General features: G+C 36.5%; 1 protein-coding gene across 1 annotated transcript in view; it reads left to right on the top strand.

The window, feature by feature from the left end:
- The window catches only part of PTPRQ (protein tyrosine phosphatase receptor type Q), a 293,179-nt gene that overhangs the window by 115,601 nt on the left and 155,113 nt on the right, over positions 1-22,465 (top strand). Inside the window, exons 35-37 of the mRNA XM_043446813.1 lie at positions 7,337-7,457; positions 21,158-21,318; positions 22,283-22,428. Of these exons, the coding sequence (XP_043302748.1) occupies positions 7,337-7,457; positions 21,158-21,318; positions 22,283-22,428 (428 nt within the window). The remainder of the gene's footprint in view (positions 1-7,336; positions 7,458-21,157; positions 21,319-22,282; positions 22,429-22,465) is intronic.

Raw genomic sequence — 22,465 nt, 5'->3', positions numbered from 1 at the left:
TAAGTTGTTTATTCAATGTTTTTCCTCTTTCTTGAGGTAGGATTGTATTGCTATAAATGTCCCTCTTAGAACTGCTTTTGCTGCATCCCATAGGTTTTGAGTTGTCATGTTTTCATTGTCATTTGTCTAGAAAATTTTTGATTTCCTTTTTTATTTCTTCAGCAACCTGTTGGTGATTTAGAAATGTGTTGTATAATCTCCATGTATTTGTGTTTCTTACAGTTTTTTTCTTGTAATTGATATCTAGTCTCATAGCATTGTGGTTGGAGAAGATGCTTGATACAATTTCAATTTTCTTAAATTTACTGAGGTTTGATTTGTGACCCAAGATGTGTTCTATCCTGGAGAATGTTCCATGTGCACTTGACAAGAAGGTGTATTCTTTTGCATTTGGATGGAATGTCCTGAAGATATCAATGAGGTCCATTTCATCTAATGTTTTGTTTAAGACTTGTGTTTCCTTATTAATTTTCTGTTTTGATGATCTGTCCATTGGTGTGAGTGGGATGTTAAAGTCTCCTACTGTTATTGTGACAGTAGTCAATTTTTCCTTTTATGTTGTTAGTTTGTCTTATGCATTGAGGTGCTCCTATGTTGGGTGCATAGATATTTATAATTGTTACATCTTCCTCTTGGATTGATCCCTTGATCATTATGTAGTGTCCTTCCTTATCTCTTATAATCTTCTTTATTTTAAGGTCTATTTTGTCTGATATGAGGATTACTACTCCAGCTTTCTTTTCCTTCCTATTTGTATGGAATATATTTTTCCATTCTCTCACTTTCAGTCTATATGTGTCTTTAGGTCTGAAGTGGGTTTCTGGTAGACAGTTCATATATATGGGTCTTGTTTTTGTATCCATTCAGCCAGCCTGTGTCTTTTTGTTGGAGCATTAATCAATTTACATTTAAAGTAATTATTGATATATATGTTCCTATTGTAATTTTCTTAATTGATTGGGGTTGAATGTGTAGATCTTTTTTCTTCTCTTGTACTTCTTGACTATATAAGTCCCTGTAACATTTGTTGTAAAGCTGGTTTGGTGGTACTGAACTCTCTTGCTTGTCTGAAAAGCTTTTTTTTTTTCTCCATCAATATTGAATGAGATCCTTGCTGGGTAGATTTTTCCCTTTCAGTACTTTAAATATATCCTGCCATTTCCTTCTGGCCTGCAGAGTTTCTGCTGAAAGATCAGCTGTTAAGCATATGGGATTTCCCTTGTATGTTACTTGTTGCTTCTCCCTTCATACTTTTAATATTCTTTCTTTGTATTTAGTCTTTGTTAGTTTGATTAGTGTTTGTCTTGGCGTGTTTCTCCTTTGGTTTATCCTGTATAGGACTCATTGTGCCTCTTGGACTTGATTGACTATTTCCTTTTCCATGTTGAGAAACTTTCAACTATAATCTCTTCAAAACTTTTCCATATCCTTTCTTTTTCTCTTCTTCTTCTGGGACCCCTATAGTTTGAATGTTGGTGCATCTGATATTGTCCCAGAGGTCTCTGGACTATCCTCAGTTCTTTTCATTCTTTTTACTTTGTCCTGCTCTTCAGAGGTTATTTCCAACATTTTATCTTCCAGTTCACTCATTCATTCTTCTGCTTCAGATAGTCTGCTGTTGATTCCTTCTAGAGTATTTATAATTTCAGTAATTGTGTTGTTTGTCTCTGTATGTTTATTCTTTAATTCTTCTAGGTCTTTGTTAATTGATTCTTGCATTTTCCACATTTTGTTTTCAAGATTTTGATCATCTTACTATCATTATTCTGAATTCTTTTTCAGGTAGTTTGCCTATTTCCTCTTCATTTATTTGGACTTCTGTATTTCTAGTTTGTTCCTTCATTTGTGTGGTATTTCTCTGCCTTTTCATTATTTTTTTTTAACTTATTGTGTTTGAGGTCTCCTTTTCCCAAGCTTCAAGTTTGAATTCTTTCTTCCTTTTGGTTTCTGCCCTCCTAAGGTTGGTCCAGTGGTTTGTGTGGGTAAGATTTATGCTGAGTTGTTGTTTGTTTGTTTTTCCTCTGATGGGCAAGGCTGAGTGAGGTGGTAATCCTGTCTGCTAATGATTGAGTTTGTATTCTTGTTCTGTTTGTTATTTAGATGAGGTGCCCTGCACAGGTGCTACTGGTGGTTGGGTGATGTTGGGTCTTGTATTCAAGTGGTTTCCTTTGTGTGAGTTCTCACTGTCTGATGCTCCCTAGAGTTCGTTCTCTGGTAGTCTAGAGTGTTGGAGTCAGTGCTCCCACTCCAAAGGCTCAGGGCTTGATCTCTGGTCAGGAACGAAGATTCTACAAGTGGTTTGTCATGGCATTAAGTGAGATTAAAACAAATGTCAAAAAATGAGAAACCAAAGATTAATCCCAGGCAAATGGCAATTACAAAATCAGGCAAATAATACTTAAAATAATGGAATATACACATATACATATAAACCCATGAGCAAAGTCAAATAGTCCAAAATAACACAAAATACAGTAGAATTGATCCAGCAAACAAAGGAAATCAAAAATTATATTTGCCCGTTAAGAACAAAACTAACTAAAGCACAAACTGGAAAACAAAACTAAAGCCAGGTGCCAAGTGAGGAATAAAGCAATGAAAACAAAACTAACAAATATGTTGAGAGGAAAGGAGAGAAGGAAAAGAAAGAATAGATATGCAAAGTTAAATAGAGGTAGATGAAGAAGATTTATTTACATTAAAGATTAACTGCAAGGGGAAAAGAGCAGTAGGAAAGGCAGACAAAGGAATAAATGTAGAAAAAATATGATAGGTTTTAAAAAAAGTTATAAAAAAGAAAAAGAAGGAAAAAAAGGAAGAAGAAAGAAAAAATAAGTAAAACTCCATAGAACTGCAAAAGCCCAACGTAGAGGCAGAGGTCTATAACAACAATAAAAAGTGTGACTGAATATAAACATATACTTATATACCCATAAGCAAAATCAAAACAGTCCAACAAAAATAAAGTACAATAGATTGACCTGGCAAACAAAGGAAAGCAAAAGTTATATCTACCAGAACAAAACTAACTAAAGCACAGACTGGAAAACAAAACTAAAACAAGGTGCCAACTGAGGAATAAAGCAATGAAAATAAAACTAACAAATATGTTAAGAGGAAAGGAAAGAAAGAAAAGGAAGAAAGAATAGATATGCAAAGTTAAATAGAGATAGATAAAGATTTGTATACTTTAAAGATTAACTGCTGCTGTTGTGTGGGAGGAGAGAGGCCATGGTGATGGTTATACCCCCTACGCGTGACTGAGCAGTACCGCCTTGCTTCCATGGTTGCCTGGCTTTCCTCCACAGGCATTTCCCACCACAATCTTCTCCCTCACATCCCCTCAATCCAGCTCTCCACAGTCAGTAGCAGCCCTCGCCCTGGGATTGCTCCACAATCCCTAAAGTCCAGCTCCCTGCCACTGTGCCTTCCAGGTGACCTGCCTCCCTGTCCGGGGTATGTGTGACTGTGGGAAGGACTGTCTAATTCTCATTCCATTTAGGCTGCCACAGATCAGCTGTTTCTCTCTCAGACTTATATGTTTTTCCTCTGACTCAGACAGTTGCCCCAATGTGGGGATTGGACCCCTACTTCAGTTCCCCCACCGACTGAGGGCAGGTCCAGTCCTACTAAAACTCCTCTTTTCCCCCCTAGTTCCTTCATCCTACCAAGTTTTGCCTGGTTCTGTATATTCTTTTCCACTGGTCAGGTACTCCTGTCTACTCTTGGCTGGTGTTCTACATGGACTTCTGTGTCTGAAGGTGTATTCCTGGGGTATCCGTGGAGAGAGATGTATTCCACCTACTCCTCCGCCATCTTGTTCTCTCCTTAAGTTGATTTTTAATCTGTTGCTTTTAAAAGCAAAAACACCCCAGGGAAACAGAACTCATAACCTTTATCCCATGCCAGGTATATTACATATATGTGTCATTTCATGTCCAGGGTGACTTTTATGGAGTCCAAACTCGTTCTGCTCACCACACAGTAAGTCAATGAATCTGAGACAAGGTGTTGAGATCAGCAAGGGCCTGCAGCATTTTTGATGTTATTAAGATTAGCTTGCTAATGAGTTCAGGCTATTTACCAGATTTCTCTCCATAATTTGCCAAGATGCTATTCCTGAATGTTAATAGCCTTCATTTTCAACTTTGAAGCTCACCTTTCCTCACTTGAATAAAATCAACTTTACTACTGAGACCACTTTGCAATGCTACTTCACCAAGTTGTAGGCATATATCATGCTAAACTGAAAATTACTTTTGAGAGATGTGTTTTGGATTTGGATTTGCCTTTTATGTTTCTTACATTGTATACTTTGAGAATATTCTTTATCTGCAAAAGTAAGTCCCATTGCCACGAGGAATAGTTCTGGATGTAACATGTGTTTGTAGAATATCTTTTTTCACGCTCTCAAGCTTTCCCCATCTTCCCATTGAACTGTGCTTTGTGGATGTTCAGATTGCGGTCATTCACCAGGTGCCCATTTCTGCGTCTTCTCATGGGTTAGTCTTCCTCAGTTATTGCCTCTGCTTCCTATGCTTGTTTCTTCAGCAGAACTTACCTGTCCAAATTTTCTTTTTTTCATAGACAGATTTTTCTTGCTCTCAAAGTGAAAATTTACCAAATAAATGGGACAGTAGGACAGTGGTTAAAGGCTAGGGTAGAAGGTTAGATTGTTTTCTATCTTAGATAATGTCTCAGAAGCATTTTAGCATTTTAACTAGATCATTTTAGCAATGCCCTACTAGATATAGTACCTGCTTCTTAATTTCTAATCTAATTAAATAGCCCATGTAGTAAGAATTTGAGGTTGTTTATGAAGGAACCTAGACCAGTAGACAACATATGTTATTATTTTGAGCAGTCAGAGTTTATTACTGTTCAAGTCAATAGTTTCAAATTATACCTGGTCTGTTCAAAATATGAAATCATGGTAAACATCCATCTAAGTCCTTGGCTCAGTAATTGACATAATTGTTAACAAACAGGGTAGAGAACAAAATCCTCTTATAGAAAAATTACAGCAAATCTAGAATGGATAAAGGCCTGAAAAGTTTTGCTTATTGTTGGATATTAGGAACTCCTTACCTTCTTTAGAAGAGGTCTAAATTTGACAAATGTGTAGACAAATAATTTTTATAATTATAATTACTGGCATAAATGTTCACCAAGACAAAAAAAAAGAACTTTAGCTACTCTGAGGCGTCCAGGAAAATGTAGCAGATTAAGTTATGTTTAAGCTCTGACCTGAGGCAAGATGAGTAGAGGGAGGATTAGGGATAGGAATGATTGTGCCAAGCAGAGAAAGTAAGGGCCTTATGAGACCCTTCTCATCTATACTCATATCTCTGTCATGATGAGTTGGATAGATTGCAAAAGACATTGCATTTATTTATTCTAGTTTTTCCAATTTCAGTTTTTAAAATTGCATTTCTGAGGTGAAAGTCACTCAGTTGTGTCCGACTCTCCATGGTATTCTCCAGACCAGAATACTGGTGTGGGTAGCCTTTCCATTCTCCAGGGGATCTTCCTAACCCAGGGATTGAACCCAGGTCTCCTGCATTGCGGGCAGATTCTTTACCAGCTGAGCCACAAGGGAAGTGCAAGAATACTGGCGTGGGTAGCCTATCCCTTCTCCAGTGGATCTTCCTGACCCAGGAATTGAACCCAGGTCTCCTGCATTGCAGGCGGATTCTTTACCAACTGAGCTATTTCTGAAGAGTGCAAAAGTAATTTTGACAAATGTTAAAATGGTTAAAACTTTGTCTGATATAGTAGATATGCAATATTTTACTTTAAAAATCATGTTAATCACACTTTTTTAGTAATAAAAAGTGTGACATAAAAAAGAAACTACTCAAGAATATATTGAAGATTAAATATAAAACACCAGGAGTTGATATTCTACATAAACATCTTAAAGCATAAAGCATATTATCAAAGAGAAATGCTTAGTTACATGTTCTGTATCAGTGCTAGTTCTGATTAAAATTCTTTTTTTTCCAATAATAAAAGTTTTACAGTGATATTCAGAAAAATATTATAGCGTTTTGTTTTAACAAATGAAAGAAAGTTCTCAGTTAGAGGTAATTCATATCTTGGGAAACAAACACCTCCACATGATATATGGATTCTGTGATAATCAGGTTTGATAGCATTTTTATTGTGGTGCCAGTGAGAATACCAACTGAAAACATAAATACAGCTGCTACTGTTATTTTGTGGAACTTATTTCATAAAGCTTTTCCCTACTCAATAAACTCTTTTTTGAAAAATTGTTATTATCAAAATAATGAAAACACACATGTATGTGTACACATACACTATAGTTGGGATGACCCTAAAAGTCAGAAAGAAAATATAATTCAAGCAGCATCTTCAAATTACTGGAAAAAAGTGATCTGCACAATACTAATCTATAAATTTAAACTGTTTAAAGAAATCTGCACTAATCCTCAGAATTTCTACTAGGTGTGAGTTCAGTCTCCATGCATAACTAAAACAGTGATCAAAATTGTAGTAATTTATACCCCTTTACATGAAAAAATCATTAATATTTTAAGACATTATTCTGCTATTATATAGCAACTGAGAAATGACATTCTAAATGTTTTATCTAAGTTGAAATATATACTTGATAATTAGTTTACAGTATTTTTTTAGTGTTTATTCAGTGCAGAATGGCATTGAAATATTTGAATCCTTACACTATTATAGCACAATTAAAAATAGACCCTAAAATGGTCTGTTTACTTGTTTATGTGCTACATTGGCATTTCCTTTGTAAACCATTCAGTTTTGAAGATTTAGTGAACAGATTTTGATGCTATTTTGCAGTTTAATGACACAAATGAAATTGAGGAATATAGTTTTCATTTGTGAGGTCAGTCATTTCCTCTCACAATGTCATGCTTATCACTTTACCGCTTCTTGGGTGTGTGATTTTTTTCCCCCAATTCTTTTTATTGTTTCGGGAGTTCTTTTCTTGTATATTTACTCACCCCAGTAATTTTATTTTTATTAGAGGATGATAATTTACCAAGATATACTTGAATGGCTGGTGAATCACAGTGTCGTAACCCTTGTTCTTTTTTTCTCATGAAATATTTTTTTCCATTGAATCACAGAAACAGATGTTCTAACACCACCATGCAAAATCTTCTTTTATCATCTCATTTTGAAAGTAAACAGCCTCTCAAGCCCATGGAGAAAGGCCCTGTACCCAATTCATTCACCAGAAAGTTCAAAATAAAAATTTTGTGCACTTCTATTTTAGCTGCTTCTTGTGTATGTTTAATAAAATATTAATACATTATCTTATACCCTAACTTTTCAGCTCCTGATTCTCCCCCACAATACTTCTCTGTAAAGCAGTTGTCTGGTGTCATGGTGAAGTTGTCATGGCAACCACCCCTGGAGCCAAATGGAATTATCCTCTATTACACAGTTTATGTCTGGTAAGAATTTTTTTCTTTTTTGGAAATAGTTCTGAGAACAAGTATTAATCTGTAACATAATAGGAATGCAGTTTTAAAATTTCAGATTGTGAAGCTACATTAGAAATCTGATTATTGATAGGTTAGTTTATGTGCTTTTATTAAGAAACAACTTTTTCCCATATTATGTGGAGGTCCAAGCATAGTCAAATAATGTGAATTTTGTAATCAAAACAAAATAAATGTATTATGTGTAATTACACTAGAATCCTGCTCTTCAGAGTCATGGACTGCTCATGTGACTACAACTATAATTATATGTGAAAAGCTTTCAGAATATTACTCCAATATTCTCTATGCCACTCTCCTTTTAAGTTTCCTTGAGCAGAATATTTTAAACTAAAATTTAACTAAAAGATATTTCTCCAGAACTCTCTTATTTAAGGTCAATTGTCCATTGAAATGTAAGCAGTGTATTTATTTTTTACTGATCACCTTTACCCTACTTGCCTGTTCTACTATAAACCCTGGTAAAAGGATTCACAAATGATATAACATATTTTCTAATGTGTTTTAAATATTTCAACTTTGAAAATGCAATTTACATAATGCTTTATAGAATATAGACATCTTTTCTTTTATATTTCTTACTTGGAAGGTCAGCATTGAGTGAGAGGCTAGGTATGATGTTTTTAAGAAGTCTACTCTTCTCCTTCCTAAATTAAGACTCCCCCACCCCGCACCCCCAATCCCTCTTTAAACCCTTTGCATACTGCTCCTGAGGACTACCCTTCCTGTCTTCTTCATTGCCTGATTCCAAGTCCCTTTGCTTACTCTTTGGCAAAATTAGGAGTGGCATGAGAGATGATAATGGGAGGAGTAGCAGTGAGACAAGGTAACCATTCCCCTCTATTACCCTACTCCTTCATTTATCAGTTCAGTGTTTCATTTCTTCATTCAATAATATTGATAAAGTAGCTATGTACCTGTGAGCAAGACACACATAAGACCCCTGCCATCAAGGAGCTTACATTCTAAAGAGATAAGTGGATTATATACTCATAAATAAACAAAAGAAGGAATCAGAGGAAAGAGGGTTACTTTTGATAGTAGGCTTCCAAAAGAATATATGGCCTTTGCTTGTGATCTGAACAAGAAGGAACTTCTTGTCAAGTCAGGATCTGCAGAAGGAAGGAATATCAAGTGCATAGTCTCTGTGAGGAAACACATTTGTTTTGAACACTGTAGAGGAGGTCACTGTTGCTACAGATGGAGAGACAGAGGAGAGTCATACTGGAGAGTAGCAGGCTGGCAAAGGTCAGGAGTTAGGCCATCATAAGGATTTGGTTTTCATTTCAATTTTAACGGGAATTATTAAAGAATTTCAAGCCCTTTGGGTACTTTATGCAGAAAGAATTGTAGAGGGAAACATGCTAGCAGGGATATTCAGTTCAGTTCAGTCGCTCAGTCGTGTTCAACTCTTTGTGACCCCATGAACTGCAGCACGCCAGGCCTCCCTGTCCATCACCAACTCCCGGAGTCCACCCAAACCCATGTCCATTGAGTCGGTGATGCCATCCAACCATCTCATCCTCTGTCATCTCTCTCCTCCTGCCTCAATCTTTCCTGACATCAGGGTCTTTTCAAATGAGTCAGCTCTTCGCATCAGGTGGCCAAAGTATTGGAGTCTCAACTTCAGCATCAGAGGCCAGACAGACTGAAACCACAATTACAGACAACTAGCCAATCTGATCACAGGACCACAGTCCTGTCTAACTCAATGAAACTAAGCCATGCCATGTGGAACCACCCAAGACCAATGGGACATGGTGGAGAGGTCTGACAGAATGTGGTCCACTGGAGAAGGGAATGCAAACCACTTCAGTATTCTTGCCTTGTGAACCCCATGAACAGTATGAAAAGGCAAAAAGATAGTACACTGAAAGATGAACTCCCCAGGTCAGTAGGTGCCCAATATGCTACTGGAGATCAGTGGAGAAATAACTCCAGAAAGAATGAAGGGATGGAGTCAAAGCAAAAACAATACCCAGTTGTGGATGGGACTGGTGATAGAAGCAAGGTTCGATGCTGTAAAGAGCAGGGGTATTAGGTGGGAGATTATTTTAGTAATCAGCTATAGATGATCCTTGGATGGAAGAGAGAAGTGGCAACTTTTTATTACACTTAGGAAGAAAAGTTGCTTGGACCCAGTGATAGATTGGCTATGGGAATGAAAAGAAAGAGAAATCAATGGAATCAATGATGACTTCTGGATTTTTGAATCAAAGGTAATGACTCAGATTATGCCACTGTTTTGCTGAGTTAGAAGAAAATTGAAAGTGAAAAAAGTTAATGAGATTCAAGAGTTTTCTGGTTGGGTTTCCAGTCCTACTCTGATAAACGGTGTCATTACTCTGTATAGTGATCATGCTGTGTTGAGTTCAACTCCCCGGTAGTACTTTTTTCTCTCTTCTTTCAGGGGGTGTCCCATTTCTGTCTACTTCCTAAGATGGATTGTAGGTATAGGACAGACCATGGAAAGTAAGATGAGGGGATCTCAAAAGTCTGGGATATTGTGACTCATCTCATTTGACTGTTGGGAACCATTCTGGGACTCCCCCCCCACCCCGCCATTATAGCTTCCAGTTTCAAGGTTTTTATTTTCTATTTTAGCCTTGATCCAACCTCAGATTTATTCTAGTGTTCTGGATCTCTTAGCATGTCTGTCTCAACCCTCAGGTAGCTCTGAACCGATCTGTAGTATGCAGGATTGGAAGGTGGCTTCCACACCGTTCCTTAGCTCCAGTGGAAGAGCCCTTAGATCTTACCGGACATAAGCATTAATAATCACTGGACCTAACTACTTAACTAGACATAAGTAATGCCATACTGAAGACAGAGATTTTCTAAGAGGTTTACCATTTTCCTCTCCATCCTAAGAAGGCGAAGCTCTATGCTGGCACTTCCTTCACAAACTGTTCATTTGTTTTCACCACCTACCCTCAACTTCTCTTCCCTGGTGGCTCAGATAGTGAAGAATCTGCCCGCAATGCAGGAGATCCATGTTCAATCCTTGGGTGAGGGAGATCCCCTGGAGAATGGAATGGCTACCCACTCCAGTATTCTTGCCTGGAAAATCCCCATGGACAGAGGAGCCTGGCAGGCTATAGTCCATGGAGTCAGAGTCGGACACGACTGAGTGACTAACATTTTCACTTTCACTTCACCCTCAACTTAAGATCCCAGGACAGCTTTGTCCTGTTCTCTCACCCTTTCTTAGTAGTGCAAAACTTTTTCTTTTCTTCTCTTTTTGACTGCTGAAAGCTTTCTTTTTGCATGTAATTCTTCCTTTCTACACCATGAATTATTATAAAATTTTATGGCCTATATTCATGCTGGACTGACTCTTAATGTGGAAAGAGAATGTAGAAAACACTTTTTCCTCAATAGAACTTGGCTTTATTTCTCTTTCTCTCTCTCACACACACCACACATAGGGAGGAGGTGAGTATGATAGAAGAGGCAGAGAGATTAAGATCCTATCTGCTTCAAGATCTGGTTTCTTCATCACTGTATTGGAACAGGAAATGACCTGGCTCATAATTGAAACTAAATTATCTATTGAATGGATGACTGAATGAAGAATATATTTTAAGAGTTAAAAATTTAGTATAGACTTATTATCTTTTCACTTCTGGCATAAAAGTAGTGATGCTTTTCCAGACAATGGACACCTTCTGTTGACTAGAGTTGGAGCTTATAAAGAAAGAACAAAAAAGGAAAAACATCTTAACATGTTTAAGAATATCATATGTAATAGACTGAAAGATATAAATGGTAATGAAGTATATAAGAGATATTTTTAAAATTTCCACCTGGAAATTTTACCTCTTACCTTTTACCTTCTGACCTAAGCTGGAAGCTTTAGCCTCTGTAGTTAAAGGGATATCATGATCCAGGGCCCTTTTTATCACTATTACTAATCAATAATGGATTTTGGGGCCTTCCCTGGTAGCTTGGACACTAAAGCGTCTGCCTGCGATGTGGGAGACCCGGGTTCAATCCCTGGGTTGGGAAGATCCCCTGGAGAAGGAAATGGCAACCCACTCCAGTATTCTTGCCTGAAAAATCCCGTGGACGAAGGAGCCTGGTAGGTCCATGGGGTTGCAAAGAATTGGACACAACTGAGCGACTTCACTTTCTTTAATGGTTTTTTTGGAGCTCTTGCCATATCAGTTTAATTGGGAAGGATAGGAGGCATGTATCGTGATACCATGCAGCACATTCTGTGTGGAGAGACATATGTTTGAATGGTGACTCTCCCACTAAGTCATCTGTGGTGTTCTCTTAAAGTACTGTGTAAGTGGTCTCTATTTTAATTAGCAGAGTTCCTGTTTCAGGGGTTCATATTTCTCTCACAATACTCAATTTCCATTATTTTCATTCTTTCATTAACTACCAAATTCTTTTTAAAAAACAACATCTTTGTGAAGGAAGCAAGGTGTTCCATCTCATGAATTATGAAGAATGTTCAAGTAGATTTTTGTGTCGAAGCATATGATGAAGACTGAGGGGCCAGTTGGAAGGCAGTGATATAGTCCCCACACGAGAAGGTGAAAGCCTGGTTTAGGAAAATGTTGAAAAGTGCTAATACAAATGCGGAGGTTGATGCTTCACAGAAATCTCTAATGACAGCACTCAGAGACCATTACAGAATCTGACAAGTGATCATGGAAGAAAATAGGAAGAGACTGCATGCCTTAAGAGGCTTTAGCCTGGATAACTGGGGACTTGCTCCAACATTAGGGCTTCCCAGGTGGCGCTAGTGGTAAAGAATCCACCTGCCAATGCAGGAAACTCAAGAGAAGCTCAGCCCCTGGGTTGGGAAGATCCCCTGGAGGAGGAAATGGCACCCCGCTCCAGTATTCTTGCCTGGAAAATTAAAAAACAACATCTTTGGATATCTGCTATTTTCATTGTGTCCGCAAATTCCAGGTTACCTACTATATTTGTTATACTGGTCACTTCTTTCTTTGCCATGATTATTTCTTTGCAAAATAGCTCATGAGGGTTATTGTGCAATCATTTTATAACCACTACTGTGGGAGTCATATTTGATTTGTAGATAGTGTGTTCAAAAATCTTCTTTAACACATTGCATTTTAAAATAATGTGTTCTTCTAGAGTTTGCTTTGGTAAAATAATTTTTGTCATCTAAGTAACACTTTTTCCTCAGTTATACTGGTAAATTATGTTTATACGTTTTCAAATGACAAACAATCCTGTCATTCCTAGGGCAACCACCATTAGACAAATACATTTCTATTAGAGCCCTCTAAGTGTATTCTTTTAATATACTTTGGATTGAGGTGTGGTATTATAGTAAACTGATTTATACAATGTATTTATTTATTTTATAGTTGAATTCAACTTGGATTTATTTAGCAATTCTATTTCTATAATGTCAGTAAAATTTAACAGTAGTTTTATTCCTTGTTCATAAAACTTTTAAGTGAATGGTCCATAAGATATAGCTAAAAGATTGTGGAATGAAAATGATGTTGAAAATTCTAGCTTATACACAGAACTTGGCTTTTAAACTTTTCTCAGTTCCTAATTGTCACTGTGAGAAACAATTCTGAATCAGTCAGTCTGACAAATGTGTATTAAACTCTGTGGGGAGATAAAAAAAATATATAGAACCTTAAAATGGTTGTAGACTAATTAGAGATAACATATGCCCATGTGAAATAATTTAAAAATACTTGCTGAGCAAGTCAAAACAGTTTTACTGTAGATTTTTAGTAAATGTTACAAGTCAAATGATTTCCCCTGTAACATAAAAGCTTACTTTTGGAAATGGGTTTTGTTTTGCTAAAAAGGTATGTTTAGCCCTATTTCTTCCAGTTTTTGAAAAGATTTTCACGCTATTAAAACTGCCTAATGGTTTCTATGTCTGATATAGATCAATAATCAGAGTGGGAAGGGGACCATTTCAAACTTCCTGAGTTTATCTCACATTTGAAATGAAGATGATAAAGACAGATTAGTTTAGGGGAACATCTCAGAGTAGGAACAGTCTATGAAGGCGTGGAGGTAGCATGAGTAGACGGTGTCAAGAGGTGGATGCGTGGCATTGTAAAAATGAAATAGTGGAGCTGGATTAGGGTGGTGGGAGATACAGAGATGGAAGGAGTGATTAGCACAAGGGTGCTTTTGATCATTTGACTTCTTGAGTTTTTTAGTGGGATGTTAAGAGCTCTGTCTTAGTTCATTTTTATTTATCATTTTCATCAATGAATTGGATGAAGCTTGGTTACCAAGGTGACAAGCAGGCTAGCAGTAGGCCACTTATGCTTTGCTGGACCAACAAACTGTTAATACATTCTAAATAGAATTTTGTAGTATTTTTAAATGAGTAGGTATCTAGTGAAACTTCAGCTTCCTTTGTTTCTTACAAAACTCAGAATACTTTTGCCACGTTCCCTATGAAAAAAAAAATCAGCTGGAGTTGAATAAAGGCTGTCTTTAGGTGGAGCATTTGCTTTGCAGTTTAACTTAGTTCTCATCAGACTCTTTTTTTTTTCCAATTATTTTAATTGGAGGCTAATTACAATATTGTGGTGGCTTTTGCCATGCATTGACATGAATCAGCCATGGGTGTACATGTGTCCCCATCCTGAGCCCCCCTCCCACCTCCCTCCCCATCCCATCCCTCTGGGTCTTCCCAGTGCACCGGCTTTGAGTGCCCTGTTTCATGCATTGAACTTGGACTGGAGATCTATTTCACATATGGTCATATACATGTTTTAGTGCTACTCTCTCAAATCATCCCACCCTCACCTTCTCCCACAGAGTCCAAAAGTCTGTTCTTTATCTCTGTGTCTCTGCTGTCTCACACACAGTATCATCATTAACATCTTTCTAAATTCCATATATATGCATTAATATACTGTATTGGTGTTTTTCTTTCTGACCACAATCTTTTATTCTCTTTTAAATTCATTTAGTCATTTATTTTGCCTGTGTGGATCTTGAGTTTTAATACCTTCAGGGCTCTTTTCATCACATTTGTGAAATGTACAAAGCTAGGAAAGATTGTGATTGGGGAACAAAACATCTTGGAGAGCTAAAGAAAAGGACTTGAGGGATACTGTAGCAGTTAATATTTGGGGACAAATGTTGTGTTTGGTATCTTCCCTATATATCCTTATTTGTTTTTCACAACAATACCATAGAGTGAAGAATGTTATCACCATTTTATAGTTGTGGAAATTAAGTCTTGATGAAGTTAAAGTGTTGCTTAAAGTTATAGAAAATGATAGAGCTGGAATCATAACCAGATCTGTATTACTCCCAAATCATGCTTTTCCCAAATCACTAGATGGTTAAGTTGCTAAGTTGTGTCTGACTCTTGCAACCCCATGGATTGTAGCCCACCAGGATCTTCTGTCCATGGGATTTTCCAGGCAAGAATACTGGAGTGAGTTGCCATTTCCTTCTCCAGGGGGATCTTCCCAACCCAGGGATTGAACCCTGGTCTCCTGCACTGCAGGCAGATTCTTTACTGACTGAGCTATGACAGCTCTCTATACTAGCCTCTGTTCTAAAAACTCAACAGTATACTTATAGGATTAGAGAAGTCTTAGTTTGATAGCAGTATTTGTGATAAAGACTAATGGAGTTATGGTAGATTAAACTTTAGTGCATTAGCTCATATGGCATATTTCTACCAAAAAAATAATCACTGGCTTAATATTGGTCTACATTAGTTGATGGGCTTTATCCTTGATGGTTCAGATGGTAAAGAATCTGCCCACAATGCAGGAGACCTGGGTTTGATCCCTGGATTGGGAAAATCCTCTGGAGAAGGGAATGTCAACTCAGTATTCTTGCCTGGAGAATTCCACGGACAGAGGAGCCTGGCAGGCTACAGTCCATGGGGTTGCAAAGAGTCAGACAGGACTAAGCAACTAACACACATACAGCTGATAGACTTTATCCCTTATGAGAGAATAATCATACAGTTTTATATGTAAATCAGTTGAATTACTGGTCCCCCCAGTTTAAATGGTAAATAGACAAAAAGTGAGCTTGTTCAGCGAGGAGTGATGATGATGGTGGAAATACTCAGGATCAAGGAATATGAGAAACTATTAAAGAATGGGAATAAGTGTTAGCCAAGATTCTTTTAGTTTCAAGTTATAGTACCCAACTTAAATTGTTTTAAACAAAACAATGATATATTTAGCTGAGAAGTCCGGGACTACACCAGCTGGATATAGGAACTCAAATAATTTCATCATGTGTGGTTAACAGCAAGAAGCTTTGTGTGGGCAATAGCAAGATAGCCTTGTCTCTTGGGTATAATAACACAGGAAGCAAATGGAAAGAGATTAAACTAGAAGTGTGGGCAGGCCAGATACATGGAGACTTGAGGCTTAAATAAGGATCTATCTATCCATCTATTTATCTATCTAGAGAGAAGAATGAATCTCATTTTAACTGGGATTTTTAAATTTTATTTTAATCATTCACTCAAAGATTACACCCAGGAGAAGACATTCAAAAGACTTGACTTCACTGTTGGAATAATACCCAAACTATTCTGGCCTGCGGTATTTTTGTGTTCATTCTTAGGGGTTGAAATCTTTCTCCTCCAACTTAAGTACAGTCCCTCATCTTGTCTTCTGGATCCTGATTCCTTATGTTGGCTTCAAGAGGATGGTTTATAAGTGCATAAATGAGCTTCAACCTCATTCTCTATAGTGGCTTTTTCTTCTAATCTTCTAAGTGTGTCTTTTCTGCTAAAGGCAAACAAGCAAAACAAAGTCAAACCAAATCAAATGAAATCAACCAGCTAACCAAATGTTGAGAGTAGGAGTAAGAGAAACAATAAATGAATACCCCACTGAGACTCAGACTTTCATTGAGATTCTAGAAAAGCTTTAGGATCATAGATGTGCAGCTATTTATGCCATGCTAGTTCGATCATTATTAACCTAGTGATACAATTCAGCTGTGTAAAGATTCTAGAGTAAATGCAACGTAGAAGACCAGCATCCTTGGAGTGGGAAAATTAGTGAAATTGCTGGTTCATTTGAGGGGGAAAATTATTTGATAGAGTCAAGTAAATGCATTGAAATTCTTTATTTTGGGGAATGGTATCTGGCGAGTGAAAGGATTGATGTAGAATATTTAGGTAATAGCAGATTAAAGTTTTTATAATAAGTTCATAGGAATGTATAGGAATGGATGTATCATTGTTAGGCTAGGTTGCCCACATGAAACAAAGTATCAAATTATGAAATTTAGAATTAAGACCATGACCTTTCAGAGAGTCTCAAACTTTGTCTAGGAAACTATTCATGTTCACAGTTGGGAAAATAGGGAATTTTGTTTAAATCTTTCCATATGGTTTTGGTATTTATGATTCCTCATAGGTAATTGTTGCTTGGCATGGTCTTGATGTGATAAGAAATGAGCAAAGGAATTGGTAAAACAGAGCAAAGAAACTGCTTTTAAGCTCTAGAATTTCCTTTATGCCCTGATGTCAAAATGTGGCCCGTCTTTTGAAAAGTATAAATTAACTAGGAAATAACTTTGTCTTAAATCTCCATTAATTTCATCTCAAGACATTTTCTTGTTGTTACCAATGAGTGCAGATGAATAGAAATTTATTCAGAATAGTTTTATATTTATTCATAATAATTTCAGTCATTAAAGTCTTTTGATTTCTCATTCAAAAAGGCTTTTAAAATGTTCTAATTTATATTCTAGTTTATAGAATTAAATCAGTAAAATGATAGCACTCAACACTCTCAAGAGTTCTGTATTTTTTTCTTTTTTTTCTCCTCAGTTTGAAAATCTGCACCGTGGGAGAGGTTTGGCTGATTTTCTAAGTATTGTGCACCATTTATGTTCCCTCCATTTCCATGCAGTTTATGACTTTGGATACATAAGAGTTAGACCTGCTCTGTCAAATGGGCCTTCTCTCTTCCTCCCACTGTCTCACTCAAATCCCTATTCTACTCTCAAATCTTACAAACTCGCTCTCTAGTGAACATTTTCTGCAGCTCTGGAGGCTGTGATTTATTCTCCTTTTCTACTCTTTGGTCCCAATTAATTTCTTCACTCATCTCTTTCTCTTTTTTCTTTGCTTTTAGCTAATAGGGGGAAAACTATTGTTATTAATGAATTTGTTGTTTAATTGTTTACTGCTTAGTCTATTTGGAGGGTAGGGCCTGTCCCTTTCTCATTTACATCTAACATCATTCCTGACATAAAATAGGTGCTCAATAAATTTTGTTGACTATTGATTGTATATATACCATTACTAAATATGGAAAGGATGGGGAATATGTGATTCCCCTTATGAAGATATCTCTTCATTTGGAACACTATCTAAAAGAAAAATGTCTCCCTAACTCCACAACATATGCCGTTTTCCATTTAAGGGACTAAAAGTATATAAAAGAAAATTTGTAAATACGTTATTCCAAAATTAGGACTGCAAATGACCAATAAGAAGATAATTCTTTTTCACTCATGGTTAGAGATGTGCACATTATATGTTTCTGGTCAATTAAACTTGCAGAAATTAAGATTACTATCCAGACTAGTGGTGAAAGTTTGCCCATTTGTTGTTGTGACTCCAAATCATAATGACTTACCGTTAAAAATTTTCTTTTTTAAAAACCCATCTGGTTCAGTCACACTATTGGGAATTTAATCTGTAGAAATAAAAGTACCGTTATGGAAAGATATTTGAATAAGAATCATTGCTGCATCGTTGTTAGTAATAACTAAAGAAAAAGGAGAGAAAGAGCCTAAATGTTAATTTATAGAGGGGAGGCTGAAGTACTATGACACATCCAAATTAAGCAACTTAGAAAAAAATAATGATGTAGATTATTGTTCTTAACATAAGTAAAAAATCAAGATATAAAATGCTGTTGTTTAGTCACTAAGTTGTCTGACTCTTTGCAACCCCATGGACTGTAGCCCATCGGGCTCCTCTGTCCATGGTATTTCCCAGGAATGAATACTGGAGTGGGTTGACATGTGCTTCTCCAGGGGATCTTCCCAACCCAGGGATTGAACCCATGTCTCCTGCATTGGCAGGCAGATTCTTTACCACTGGGAAAGCCTTATATAAAACATACTTTTATAAATGGAAATAAAATACGTTTAAACTAATAAGAACAAAACAGATTTTTAAACTAAACCAGTTAAAACCAGGAGAAAAAACATTGTAGCAGCATCAGAGTTGGGTTTCTCACGCATGGGAGGGAGTGACCCTCTGGACTGTAGGATTGTTCATGAGAGGGCTGTGCAGAGAGCAGAGAGCTCAGGCTTCGGCCCAGAGGTTTCTGTGTGCTTCCTCCGGTCTGGCAACAGCGTAAGAGCAAAGAGGGTGAAGTCAGATCCTTGGGAACAGTGTCAATTTTCTCTCCTTTTCCTGCTTCTGATTCTCAGTTTAATAGCAAACCGTTTCTTATGAACTCAAGATGCATTCTGAACTTGTATCAGAAGTTGAAGCTTCCATTGAAGTTTATGCTCAGATATTTGTCTACCATAGCGATTCAAATATCAGTCATGATTAACTCTGAAAGGAAACAAACAAACCCCAAACAGACAAGACTTATCAGGACCTGAAACATTTTTGTTAGCACTGTTCTGTCTCTGGAGATAAATTAGATGCATATACTATATCTGTATATGCTAACTGAGATGGACTATTGACTTTGTTATTCAGCTAATTTATAAAGACTGCCTTCTTTTTCCTGAAATACCCAGATATTTAAGACAAAATTTATGTTTGAGCTGCATTTTCCAAGTAATTGCCTTGATTCTGTATTATCTATGGAACAAACTTGGGGTTTTCCTTATTGTGGTGGTCGCCAAGTTGTGTCCAACTCTTGAGACTCCATGGACTATAGGCCACCAGGCTCCCCTGTCAAAGGGATTTCCCAGGCAAGAATATGGGAATGGGTTGCCATTTCTTTCTCCAAGGGATCTCCCCAACCCAGGGATCAAACCCAAATCTCCCACATTGCTGGAGGATTCTTTACTGACTGAGCCACCAGGGAAGTCCTTTATATATTGTAGGCAGATACTTATCTACAATATTTTGCTGTGAAGATTAGGGCAAGAAGGTAGTCACATAAGGCAGCAGATATTATTAAAAATATGCTGGAAGAGAAATTTTTGAAGTAGACAATGCAATTAGGTTGCTTTAGCTAATTTCATAGCTTTAGAGATCTGAACTGGATTAGCTATATTGTAATGCTCTAATGATCCAGGAGCCTGGAATTGGGTAAAGTTTCTACAACAAGGCATCTTTCTCAGACTAATAGCCTAACATTTATAGCATTAAGTTTTAAAAGATATTCTGTAGTCTCAGAGAAGTCAAAGAGAGAACTCAGTTCTCCCTGTGGCTTCTGGAAAAGGATGATGAAACTGTTTCAAATCACTGAATAGCCTGGCTAATCCTGCCTGTCTCCAATTGCACATTCTGAATCCGTAATTCTCACTATGGTAAGCTTTCCAACTACTTTCAGATAACCATACTTGTATTTAGAGTGAGTTGATGCTTTTGTAATGGTAAAACTATGGCTGAAATGTATCTCTTTGGGTATACCCTTAATTCACTTAAAATCTTTTATTCCACTTAATGATTCAGGATTCATATATTTTAGTGGTAGAGAAACAAAAGCATTTTATGTTCGGAGGGAGTATCCATTTACCTCTTGGATGCCTAGTGTTTCTAAAGAAGAAAAAAAACATTACATTACATGAGATATGTATCTTTTCTGTGATGTTAATCATATTTCCTTATCTAAATCCTTTAATAATTAATTGTATTGCTCTTAAAAATATAAATTTGTTTTTAAAATGCACAGTTTTCAGTACTATTATATACATCTTCTTTAGCTTAGATTCTAATCTATATCCAGTTCTATGGAATCTGAAGTAACATATCTGAAATGAACTGTAGTACCATATTACTTAGCAACAGTATGCTCTTTAGACATTTCCCCCTTCTCCTGGGACTTTGGTACTTACTTGAAGAGTGTGAATCAATATTTACTTTCTTTTCCAAAGTAATATTTTAGATACATTTAAGATTTTAGCTGAGTAAGAGATATAAGCTCAACTTTTTGTTTTCTTGTTATGTTTTACATCCATTATTTTAAATCTTGCTTCTAATTAAAGAATAACCCATACTCATTATTTTAGATATAGCTATTCAGATACTTTTAATTTATTTATTTGAATTGGGTCTGAAATAAATGTTATTGTTATACAATATTTATAAAATGGATTTGATAAATATACTGTATGAATAAGATTATGCCTACACTTCAAAAGAACAAATATTTGAACAACTAAAACACTGGCATGAAAAGGATGCTATAATTACTTTGAATACACTAAATTCCCAGAGATCTATTAAATTCAGTCTAAGCAAACTCTAATATGAACATCCTATTAATACTTATTTGAACTACTGAATATACTTGAAAGCAAAAGAAGCTTATATATTGAATTATTCTGAAACTCATTCTTTTCAGCATTTCAGGATAAGTAGCATCTTTATCCTATTAGTCTGGATTAATAAATATGCATAAATTTTGCTTATTTTTAATGTACTTGTGCTGAAAATGTATATATAATGTTTAAAGGTCAATTGTACAGAGAATTTTTTTTCCTCTTAGGGACAGATCATCATTAAAAACTGTTAATGTAACTGAAACATCATTAGAGTTTTCAGATTTGGACCACAATGTTGAATATAATGCTTATGTAACAGCTAGTACCAGATTTGGTGATGGGGAAAAGAGAAGCAATATCATCAACTTCCGAACACCCGAGGGAGGTGAGTTCTTATGGATGTAGCCCAAGTAAAAGAATATCCTATTCAGAAAAAACACATTAAATATAAAGATGTCTTATTAAGCCTAATATCTGTCATAAGTTACAGACAAAATTGCTTTTTGGTCACTCTAGCTGTGTGAGGTTGGGAAAGTTAGTTAATCTCTCTGTGCCTCAATTTCCCATTTGTATAGATATGGTATATCACCTACCTTATTAGGGTCTTTTGATGAATAAATGAATTTATATATGTAAATGCACTCAGCACAAAACTCAACACTTAGTTAGCAGTTAGTGTGCTTTTTATTTTTTTATTAACTTATAGTTTATTTTGTCTTCGGCAGTGCAGGGTCTTCATTGCTACGCACGGGCTTTCTCAGGTTGCAGGGAGTAGAGGCTACTCTAGTTGTGATGTGTGGGCCGCTCACTGTTCTCACTGTGGAGCTTGGGTTCCAGGGCACAGGCTCCACAGACCTGGTGCATGGCCTTAGTTACCCCGCAATGCATGGAATCTTCCTGGACCAGGGATTGAACCCATGTCCTCTGCATTGGCAGGCAAATTCTTAACCATTGGACAACCAGGGAGGTCCTAGTGCTTTTTTTTTTTTTTTTTCATGAAGCAAAATAAAATGCATGAAGTAAGCTCTGTGCCTTTGTCCTCTATTATTCAACTTCAAAATGCTGAGTTAAATTGCAATTTCATAGTATGCATTCTATATTGGAAAAACCCAAGGCATTGCATGATTTAGAACTGGGATAGTATTTTACAAATAAGAAATCCATTTGTCCTCTGCTTGGATATTGCTATGGTAGAGTGTTAATGAGGATGGCCCAATGAGCCTTACGGATTTCATTTCTGACTTCTAATTAGATAACTTAGACACAGGTAACATTTAGAACAGTTCAGACATTATTTAGAGACACAGGTACACTTTTGTGTTCAGCTGTTTTTTTTTTTTTTTTTTTAGCACCAAGTGATCCTCCCAAAGATGTTCATTATTCAAACCTCAGTTCTTCATCAATACTTCTTTTTTGGACACCTCCTTCAAAACCTAACGGGATTATACAGTATTATTCCGTTTATTACAGAAATACTTCAGGTACTTTCATTCAGGTAAGACCTGAGTTTTCTCCTATTTCTTTATTTACAT

Source organism: Cervus canadensis, chromosome 25, assembly GCF_019320065.1.
Source record: "Cervus canadensis isolate Bull #8, Minnesota chromosome 25, ASM1932006v1, whole genome shotgun sequence".
Lineage (NCBI taxonomy): Eukaryota > Metazoa > Chordata > Mammalia > Artiodactyla > Cervidae > Cervus > Cervus canadensis.
The sequence above is the reverse complement of the archived record's forward strand: the minus strand, read 5'-3'. Positions and strand labels throughout refer to the sequence as shown.